Consider the following 11997-nt stretch of genomic DNA (forward strand, 5'->3'; position numbering starts at 1 on the left):
AGAGGTCTCTATGTAATTCTTAAGAGACAAATTCTAACTAAGTAAAAGTTTTAGTCTTCATTATTTTTATTAATAAAAATGTATAACTAAACATAAATTAATCTTTATCTTGGGTTTTGTCAGCTAAACTTTAAATAAAACAATTTTAGGCTAATTAAACATTTGAGTAACTGTTTTTATAAAATTACCTTAAAGGAATAGTTGGAAATATTTTTTTGCATGTTTCAGCAATTCTTCCAATGATTTGATCAGAGTCATCAGATCCTATCATTACCATTGTGTGAGTTTTTCCTGACTTCAATGTCACTATAAGCTGTATTCAAAGATTTAAAAAACTTAGATCAAACTTCGTTGTATACTAGTTTTTGGATAATTTTACTTTTTGATTTTCTAATAAACTTTTTGATATTTTAAGTAAAATCTGAATCCAAATAGATAAAAATTAACATCTTTTTACATCATTAACTAATAAATAGGTTTACTTCCGCAAAAAAAGATAGAAGTTTTAATAAAAACAATAAATTTAATAATCACTAGGCTAGAAAAGTTACGAAATAACCTAAACTACTTTAAACGGCAAGATTTATAAGCAAAAGTTAAATATCAAAATTGACACAAACTTTTGAAGCAAAAAACCAAAAAACTTATAAGTCAAACTAAAATGCTAACTTTTATTAAGCTTTTATAGAATGCGACGGTTGATATTATATAAAATCTATATTCTATCTATACTTGTTATATCTCATATATTATAATTATATATATAATACCTTATTCTATATTTGTATATATTTTTTAACGCGAAAGTAATACTAATTTTTTAAAGCATAAATCTTGTAAATTTTAAAACAAGTTATTTTTATGCTTTATTTAAAATTTTAAATACTTTAAATATATAATAGAATCTTAAAGGTTAAAACTTAGTTTAATACTAAAATTACAAGTATAATTTTTTTTAATGTTTTAAAACAGTTATATAAGAAAAAAAAATAAAACTAAGGGTGTATTGTTTTTATAGAATTTAATTTTTAGTATTTCATGGTATGTTTTTTAATCATTCTTATGTAATTAAATTTAAGTTTCAATTATTTTCGCTTCGGATTTATATTAATACCGCTTTTTTATTTTATTTTACCAATATAAAGTTTGAGTGTGAATGTTATTTACAACTAAATTAAAAGTTGTACAAGATTCTTTTGGTTTTAATAATTTTGTCGTCTGCTGATTCGTTATAAAAAGTTTAAGTATTTTTTAAGTTTAAAGCCTCATAATTTAATTCAAACAAAGCTAACAAAAACATTTTAAAAAAATTAGAACTTCTAATTTCCCGAACTTATTCTAACAGTTTAGGCGGTTTACAGAGTAGTATTTTATCAAAAAAATAAACCAACGCAATCTTGATTCCTTGAATCTAAGCTCAATATATTAAGAAAATGAAATTCATGTTCCATCTGAAAAATAAAGCATTCCTTTTTTCGATAGCTCATTATAAAAACGTTAAATTTACAATTTATAAATAGTCTAAATACCAATAAGCTGATTAAAAATCGACTAATTTTACAACACAATATGTACCTTCGTAAAAAGCTATTGTTAAGCAGATTTTGTAAATCTTACTCTATTTTTACTTAAAAATATTAAACTAAGGATAAAAACTCATAAATATTCTAAAATACACGTGTTTTAAGTATAAAAGATGTAAGGACGTATAATCTTTATAGCCGATAAAAGTTTTTTTCTCAAGCAAAGATAAAAAATTTGGCAAAATAATTTTTAAACGTCATAATTTTGTAATGCCAAACAACTTTAAACGTTAATTAAGAATCTTAATGTGTGTTTAGTTTTAAGTATCGTATTAAACATTGATTTAATGTATTTTTAGATGTGTTATTACCTATAAACTTCTTTTGTAGATTATAAAAAAAAATTTAGTCGAAATTAAAACTATTTCTAATAAATATTTTAAGTTATCATTAAATTTTTTTTTTTAATATAAATAGCATTTTTCTTCTTCTATTATAACTTTTTTAAGTTAAAGACTTAATTTATATTTATACAAAAATTCAAAACAAAGATTAATTTAAAACTGCTCTCAAATTATAATAGCATAACAGTTTTAGTTTTAGCAGTTTTTTATGCAAAATAAAAATATATAGGTTACAAACTTTGAATGGGTGTGTCGTGCTGAATATTTGGCATCTATACGGAGTAAGAAGCTGTAAAAATAAAAAAAATACTATATAAATAATATTTAACTGTTTATAGATTTAGATGCACCGGTTTTTAGTACTTTTTAGCCTAATATTTTAATATAAATTAACCAAAGATAAAATTTTGTTTAATGTCAATGTGTGAATGATGTTAAAAACTAACTTGTTAAACTAATGAGTCTTTCGGTTTAAATTATAAAACAAGCTTTTATTTTTTCAAGCTTATTCTATAACTCATAGAAAAAAACTTAAAATAATTTGTAGCAAAAACAGATACTTTGAATAATAAGTTATAGATTATTAACAAAGTATTTTCATATAAGAAAACCTACCAAAATTTTAGTATTGTACTTTGAATTTGTATCTAATAACTTGACCACTTTTCTTAAAGTTATCACCCCTTTTCTTCCAAATGTATCTCGTATACCATCTTGTAAAATTTTAGTGTATTAACTATTCAGTGAAATAAAGTTTGCTTCGTCATAGTTTGAAACAATAAAAGTTTTCAATTGATAAAAGATTTACTGATACCAAAAATATTTACTCGCGATAACTTTGATACAAAAAACCATTGTAAAGCAATATATTCAAATATTTTTATAGTATGTTTAATATCATTTTTAACAGCGGCCATCAGCCAAAAATATCTGGTCCACATTATATTTACATTTAAAACAGATTATTTAATATAATCTATAACATTGTTTTTTTAATTAATGTTAACGAACATACTTCTAATCTAACATAACTTTAAGTAAGAATTAATTAATAGTTTAATAACTTTTTTTTTTACAAATTGTTGTTGAAGGTGATTATTAAAACAAATTAGTATATTGATATACGGTGACCAACGAATAGAGTAGTTCATTTATTTTCGCGAAAAATACTTGTTTTATTGAATCTAGCTCTTTAGTTATCAAAGATTGCCGACCTCTATTTATAATGTGAATTATGTTCATATAATTATAATAAAAGCAACAAGTAAAAACTAAGTCTTCATGAAAATATATCAATAGATTCATACTTTTATTTATAAATCAAGTTGTAACTAGTATACGTACAATATACAACTGTTTCAACGTAAAAAAAAAATTAAAAACAACAAATTTTACAGAATTTAGTTAAAAAACTCATTAATAAAAAGCCGTTCCTACATTGCTATACTTATATTTATAAGTTCGTATATGTAAAGATTTTCTCACTTTTTAGCTTGACATTAGTGACTGATTGTCTAAATTCAGAACGATTTAAACTTAGTCTTGCTTTATTTCACTTCGAGTAAAATAAACTTTACAAAAAGAATTAATTTACATTTGAATCAAACCCTAAAAAAAACTGTTTAAGTCTACAATGTGTTTACATTGATAGTGTTTTTGCTTTTTAGATTTGATTGAAACAGTTTTAAGTTGTAGTGTATAAAAATAAGTTTGAATATTTTAATAATTAACTATACTTTATACTTAAGAAACAACGTACTTAATTTGTAGCTTAAATGTTTGTAAATTTACTAAATTTCATTTTCAGGAAATAATAATATATTAAAACTTAAGATTAGTATTTTGTATTTAAAACGAAATATAAAAAGTTTACCTTGTTATAAAGTTATCTAATCTTTACTAATATATATTTTTTCATACATATACTTTTATACCACAAAAACTAACACATATATTTAAAAGTTTGAATGTATGTATTAAAAGTATCAAAAATAAGTTTAACTGTTTAATGTCCTAGTAAAGATCTTAGATTTGTACCTTTGAACTTAAATACTATTAATACTTCGTTTACAAAAGTTGTACAGATAAATATTTATTTAACAATAATGTTAAAAGTCTACTAAACTTATGAAACACAAACTATAATTATATAGCTGATTAAAAATATATATAAGTTATATAAAATAAAGTGTTTAAAAAATTAAGAATTCTGTATAACCGTTGGATTTTTTGGATAGTAAATTAAGAATAAAAGTACAAACTGAGTAGCTTTCAACTTAAAAAAAGCATAATGTAATAAAGCTGTATATAGTATTTACACATTTCCGCTGTGACTCATATTCCATTTAAACTTATACTGATTCTTTAAAAAAGTATATTTAAATAACTTATTGTTTTGTCAACTGTTATTTGACTGAATTAAGGTCATAGACCAATTTTATCTGTTAATATGTTCATTAAAATCTTGTATTTATACTTTTATGAAACTAAAACTAAAGAACAGCATAGTTTAAAAACTGTAAACTATAGTATAGATTTTTATAACAAATAAAATTATAAATATTTGAATTTAGACAACAATACAGAATTGTATTTTAATAATTTTGACATGACAAAAAAACAATAAATTAGTAAAAAACAGTATTGGTTTAAAAAACAGAAGAAACTAATAAAAGCAAAGATAACTTTTCTTAACTATCGAAAAAAAAAGTTTTATTGACGAATATTTTTTCATTTACAATATTGGATACGCTTAATAAGTTATAAAACTTAAACCCTAGTTCAAGTTTTTTATTCCACTACAGTTTTAAAACTGTATGTTTAGATATTTTAACAAATGTTAAAATTAAAACTTTACAAAACTGAATTAAAAAATTTGTCATAAACATTACGTTAATATTATTAAGTATCTTAAAACTGTTAAACACTGTAAGTAATAAAAAAAGTTAAACTGTAATTTCAAAAACAAACTAATTGATAATTTTTTTTTATTAAGTTTTTTATAAAGTAGATATTAAGAGTAATCTTAAAATTATAAGCTTATCCATTTTAAAGAATTCACTAATAAGGTCTTAATTTTCCAAAAAAAAAACAGTAACTTTAAATACCTTCTCTGTGGGCAGCAGTTGAAACGTCAGGAACGTATGCTGATATCATAGACGTAACGTCATCATATACTTCTATACCTGGTGTGACATCAGCTACCCTAAGTTTGTCTGTCGTGTTTACAGTTTAGTTTAAAATATTGTTATTCAAAAAATTCATAAAAGAACATACTATTTTTTAATATTTTTCTTTAAAACTGAATAAGTTCATTGCAAAATTTTTAAACGAACAGTTTTAAATACAGTTTCTTTAGGTATGAAAATATTTTTGCATTTATTATCTTTATTAAAAAATCAATTTAATAAATATACCTTAGTTCAATTCCTTAAAGCTATTAATACTGTGCTTAATTTATTTATAGAACTTTTGCTAAAAATAAAATTCATACTCAATTTTTAATTTTGTCTTTTTTCATACTTCATTTTTTATTTTAGATTTTGTTGATTTAGTAACTAAATTTTATGCCAGAAAAAAAGTATACTTTTGATATCCTTCAAAGTTCAAATAGCCTTTTTATATAAACGATTTATATACGTCAATAAACGTTTTTATCTCTCAAATACTTTTAAATTGTTTTTTGACTATCTGTACAAGCGTATTGTGCATTTATTTCGACAAATTTTAGTGTTTAATATTCCTTGGATTATGCAAAAATTTTAAGTACATTATAAAGATGTTACATAAATTGTGGTTTGAATATATAAACTATAAAGAAAATAAAAAACTTGGTCAATGTATAAAATTTAGGAAAAATAACTATTTACTTAATTAAAAACTACCGTTTGTTCTGCTGGAGTGACTTTGAGTACTTGGTTTTAGCTTTGTCTTTTTAGTTCCACCTAACGCTCTCTAAAATAAAATTTAGCTCTGTAATTTTATGTCTACAAAATCTAAAAATTATTGAAAAGTATTGTTTATTAATTATTTAGTCAAAAGATAAAAGCAAATTTTTGCAAATATTATTTATACAATAAAACCTATAACACTCAGTCGCAAACATGACAGGCAAACACTAAGTTTTAAAGATGACTGACATGTCGCGATCTAACATGTTTAAATGTCAGCAATGATAAGTGGGAGAGGCTTGTTAAAGACCGGAAAGTAATGGCGATCTCCTATCTACAAGAGAATTAAAGAAAGGAAAAAGAATACTTTTAAAATTAAAGCAGATGAAGAAACCAGTATCGAAAGGATTTTTTTCAACGGATTTTGGATCCTAGAAAATTCATTACTAGTAAAGTTTAAAATAAGAAATAAAGTCATTTTTTTATAAGTAATGCATGTTTAAGTACAATTTATTTTAAATATGTTTAAAGTAGCGGTTATTTTAGATGGTTATTTACAAATGATCGGAAAGTACCAACTGGATAGTAATAAAATGAATAAAGCCCAGAACTCAATTATTGTATTTAAAATAGATCCCACTTCTATATAAATATTTCCATTATTTTTAGTTTGAAAACTGATAGATATTGAAACAAAGTTCAATAAAATATTATATAAAATCAATAAATGGTTTTTCTTGTTTCGTTTCTGGGAAAATTTTTCAGTCAATTTCAAATCAAAACTTAAAAGTAAACAACTAAAATCACTATTATATTATATTGATAAGAAAAAACTTTAAGAGATACAATGAAAATATAATTATAGTCAATAATTATAAAAACTTACTTAACTTTTTGTTTACTTTATTGATAAAAATATCTTACCATAAAGCGTATGATCTATGTTAGGTTTCTAACTAAATATAAAGAAGCAATTTTGCGAATTCCTTTTATTTTTACGAGTACAGAGGTCAGCAAACTGCGGTCTGCGGGTCGTATGCGGCACATGAATTGCGGTCAGCGAGGGTGTTTTTATTTCAAATGCGATGCAGCCCATAAAAGTTATAACCTGCGGCCAAAAAGAGTGCAAACTTTGCCGGTGAAACAAAGTTTTGAAACTTACACTACACATTTTAGGTCTGTTGAGAAGAGAAAAATTTAAACTACGACTTCGGCCAAAATAATTATAATTTTGAAATTTGGCCCGCAACCACTAAAAACCTACCGATGCCTGGTTTATTTTATGAATCTAAGAAGAAAATTTTGTTATTTGATAACAAAAAAGTAAAACAATTTTAAAGGAAAGGACACTTTTTAGCAAAGTTTTAGCATGTAACAGTTTATTTATAATTTTGAAGATTATTTAGTATTTTCACCAGAAAATTAAGTTTCAAAATTATTAAAATGGTAACTAATACTCAGTTTTAACTTTTAAAAATTAAATGTACGTAATGAAACAGATAAAGTTGCCCTGGACAAGACGTTAAAAGGTATCCGAGTGGTGTGCGACTCGACAACCGAAAGGTTCTTCATGCACCAGGTCCCAGGACCAAATATTTCAGCGTTTTTTTTTGTCGTTCAATAAACAAACTAATTTTAACTATTATAAATTGTGTACGGTATTTAATTATGTGTGAAAATAAATAGGAAGGAATTTAAGTAAAAGTGTTTTTAACTTTATACATTTTTTTAACTTTTTACAAAGTTTGGACGATATTTAATTGTGAGTAATTTAAATGTTTAAAAAGTTTAGATTTTAAGTTATTGAATTATTTTCAAATTAACGAAAATAAACTTTTAGTGCATACTTTAATAAGCAATTAATGTGTGGTCCTATTTAGAGGGTGATATTGTTTTTATAGTAACTGTAAACTAAATCAGCTGACTTCTACAGTTTAATTATGTTTTTTGTCCTAAAAACTTTCCTCTAGGTTCTTAATTAATAACTACCACTTACAAAGTACTTTGTTAATGCTTATTTAATAGCCATATTGGTTTAAAGTAGTGATTTTATACTGATTACACCAATGTTTTGAAATAAGTAGGCCTGCGAGCAATTTTTTCTAAGAAAATTGGCCCACAAAGTATAAAATGCTGCCGACCCCTGTTTTAGTATAACAAAATGGTGACTTAAGAATAAACATTCTTACTTTAAGTAAATTATATTTGACTTTAAAGTTTTACTTTATAGCACTTTATTGTTATACTTACCCTTCTCACCAACTTTTAAATTATTTGTATTGTAGGAGTTTTCTAATTTGTTTGAAAAAATAACAATTTACTTTTTTAACTTATAGTATATTTATGAACAGTGTTTGACTGTTGTTTATTGAAAAAAAATCAGTGCTTAAAGTTTTACAATGTAAAATGTTGTCTTAAACTTGGTAGTTTTTTTTATAATAAGTATAGAATAGCAATAAACGAGAACCTACAAACTTATTGTAGTAAAATTAGAACTTTCTTTATATACTTTGCTTCATTTTAAGTTGAAATTAAGAAAATAGTTCTATATAAAATAAACTTGTTTAAAGTAAACATTAGTTGTAAAGAGTATATAGGTGTGAAAGCATATATAATTTCTAATATTTGAATAATAACGTTGACTTTAGTACTTAAAAATATGATAAAATTAAGAAACAATTATAATATTATACTGTATTTAATAAAAGTTTTATAGCCTGTCAAAATATTTTTATCTAGTAATAGATGCAAAAGAAGTTTTGTTTAGCAGAAGCTGTTTATTAACTATCCACTTCTTTTTTTAAGGATATTGCATAAGTATGAATGTATGTTACTAATGTTAGATTAAAAGGCGTGATTATGTATTCGTCAGAACATAAAATTTTGAAGCTATTGTTAACCTTTAAGGTTCCTGTTATACTTCTTGTTTCAAAGTTTTTGTCTTGCTGTGTAGAAGCTTTGTTTAAACGTGTCTGCGAGTCGCTCATTGTAGAAATAGGTCGCGAATGTCGTTTAGATGGTGAACTGTTTAGTTAACAACAACTATTATTGTTTTTACTGGTGTTTGATACATAAAAATAATTTATAATAGTTTAGTTTTTTAACAAATGTTGCTTTAAAACTATTAAATTACCAATTATAACATTCAAAAAGTCCTACAGAAAGCGGTTAAGACTTAGTTTTGTTTTTTGTTTTAAGAACAATTTTATTTTTTTAATTTCTTAAATCTCTAATCAAACTAGATATCTAATAAAAAAACTTTTTTCCAAGTTAAAACTAAAATCAAGCATAAATAACGTATAAACAAAATTATCTAATGAAAAAGTAAAATACTAGACTCTTTTTAATTTTCAAACAGTTTTAATTTGTTTTTAGTTGGTTTTTCTAATGACTTGAATTTATAACACGGAAATAAATTTGCAAGTTTTTTAATAAAAAAAAAAGTTGTATTTAAAACTTAATTATAAAACTTTTTATTTTTTTATTGTTACTATTTACTAACTTTTGTTTAGAAAATAAAAAAAAGATGAGAAAGTTAATAATTTTTTAATGACACTGTTTCCCATTTAATGCTACTATTTATTTGAATTCATTCATGCGTCATAACTTAAACTGTTTTACTCACCTTTTTTATTTTGAAATTCATTTAATATTTACCACTTGACAACGAAACCCATACAATTTTGAAAATGTTTGGGAAGTAAAATATAAAATGAAAACGAGTAGTCTCTATATAATAAGTTCCAAATGCTACTTGTGTTTTCAAATTTTTGTACTACACTACGTCCGCACTAATCCAGCCACATTTGGCAAACAAATTGTAATTATGGCCGGAATAAGATAAAAACTCGTTTATATAACTCGATGCATTTGAATAAATTATACACTAAATTTTTGTTAGTTTAATTTATTTCCTTTATTTTTTTCAACGAAATAAACACTTTAAACATAAAAATAATTACAAAACAAAATTTTTGATAAGTTAGAAACTAATTTGACGAAACTAAATCACGCTGAAACTATTTAACTCTTATCGGTTATAATTTTTACAGTGAAAACATTGATTTTAGCTGAAATAATTTCTACTTCTCGACTAAAAATGCCCGGATTAGCGAGGAACCGGATTATCGAGGACCTGGTAAATGAGATTGTGTTGTTTCACTAAAAGTTTACCAATTTGTTTTTATCTCAATTTGTTTAAATTGCTTGTTTATTGTAACGTTTTAATCAATCGAAATAGTTTGTTTAGAAACAGTTCTACATCTCAGTTTAAAAAACAGCTTTATTGGATCAAACTTACGTATTGCTATTATAAAAAAGGTTTATTTATTAAACTTATTAAAACAAGTTCCAAAATATAATAAAAAGAAAAAATCTAATAATATAAAAGTTATGTAAGAAATTATGAAGTATAAGCTTTTGAAAATAAAATTTGAAAAGTTTACATTAGGTATCGTCCTGGACATGACGTTAAACTGTTCTGGTGTATGACTCGATAACCGAAAGGTTTTTTGTACACCAGGTCCTTGGACCAAACATTTTGAGCGTATTTTTTGTCGTTCAATAAACTATATTTTCATATCGTGAAAAAAAATCTACAAAACTGTGTAAGAAAAACTTTTGTCGAAAATTTTCTTGGAGCTAAACTTTGGAAAAATAATTACTTTTTAAAGCTGTAAAAACTGGATACTTATATTTGAAGTATCAATGAAATTAGTTATAATTATTTTCTAAAAGCTTAATTTTTATTCATGCAAAAATTAATCCGTTAAAGTTCGAAGACGATCTAAAAGAAGATTTAAAAGAAGTGATTTTTTTTTGCTTTATTTATTTAGAAAACATTCAGAGAAAATTAAAGAAGTTACAATATATATATATACACTTTTAGTGAGTATAACTTTTTGGTTACTTTGGACATTCCAGCAATTTCGAAGTCTCCAATTTTAATTCATTAGTTTTAGAAAATTACTCAAAAGTTATAGAAAGTATCTGATTGAGTCAAGGTAAAATTTAAAAAGTTAAGTTTAGCTAGTATATAAGTAGAATAAAATCATTATAAGAATGTTAGTTACTTAAAAATAACTAAATCTACAGCTAAAATATTTTTCTGCAAACAAGTAAACAATGTTTCAAAGTTATAGAACTGTTATAGAAGATAATAACTTTCTAATATATTAGTAGCAACATAAATGAATTTCTCGTAAAATATATTTCTCAAACAAAAATCATAAAGTATCTTACATTTTTTTATGATAACCTTTTTAAGTTTACTTAACTAAGGGTAAAGTGTAATTGTAAAGAGGCAAAAGCTTAAGTAAAAATAGTAGTTTAACTTTGTATCTTATAATTACTCAGCATTAGCTCAGCAGCAATAGTTTATCATTATTTTAATTTCTTATAATTTTTTTAAGTAGTTTTTCTAACCGTTTATACTTGTTAGGTAGGGTCTCAAAATCATTATCCACGTCATAAGACCTCTGTGACGTCATTCTTTAAAAAGGAGTTGAATAATAGTTTTACTGTGAATATATACAACAAATTATACACGAAAAAATTATGTAAAAAGTTTTTATTTGTTACTAGCTTACTAACTGCACACTTTACGGTTTGAATGTTTTTCTGGATATTTTAAAAAATATAACGAAACACTTTAGTATTGTAAAGATGTTATTGTAGTAGTATCTGCCTGTGCAAACACAAATTAAAAAAACTAAATATTTTGTTTGTAATAAACTATTTATACTTTTATTAAAAAGCTTTCTATTTTAGCTCAAAAGTTTTGTATTTTACTAAAATATACTTATATCAATAATTATTTAACCTTCTAAAAGCATTTTAACAAGTAATAGCAAAAAGTCTAGCATAGTTTATTTTTAAACAAATAAAACGAAATCCATAAAATGCTTATATAATATAGACTTGTAAAGAATACTTTAAATTGAACTGTTTAAGAAAGCATTTTAAAACTGAGTAAGTTAGGTTTACTCCTTGCAACGATTACTGCATATAAAAACAATTATTTTATAATTCATAAAAAAATTTTCTTACTTATATTAAAAACAATTTTTTTTTTAATAATAATAAGTTTTAGTAAATTTTCTTTTTTTCGTAAACTGATGAAAATATACCAGTCTGTTTTTAAAAAATATAAGCTTCCAACTAGTTTAAAAAACAATACAA

General features: G+C 23.6%; 1 protein-coding gene across 1 annotated transcript; it reads right to left on the reverse strand.

The window, feature by feature from the left end:
- Positions 1 to 184: 184 nt before the first annotated feature.
- On the reverse strand, positions 185 to 11331 carry LOC145833462 (F-actin-uncapping protein LRRC16A-like). The gene is made up of 8 exons (XM_082940638.1): positions 11242 to 11331; positions 8718 to 8841; positions 5812 to 5881; positions 5035 to 5142; positions 2543 to 2640; positions 2166 to 2216; positions 1392 to 1451; positions 185 to 313 (listed from the first exon to the last, which is right to left on the reverse strand). Exons 1-8 carry the CDS (start codon positions 11304 to 11306, stop codon positions 185 to 187), a joined length of 705 nt encoding a protein of 234 aa, XP_082796764.1. The 5' UTR covers positions 11307 to 11331.
- Between the last annotated feature and the right edge of the window lie 666 nt (positions 11332 to 11997).

This window comes from Thalia democratica, chromosome 4 (genome assembly GCF_965202585.1).
Source record: "Thalia democratica chromosome 4, ktThaDemo2.hap1.1, whole genome shotgun sequence".
Classification (NCBI taxonomy): domain Eukaryota; kingdom Metazoa; phylum Chordata; class Thaliacea; order Salpida; family Salpidae; genus Thalia; species Thalia democratica.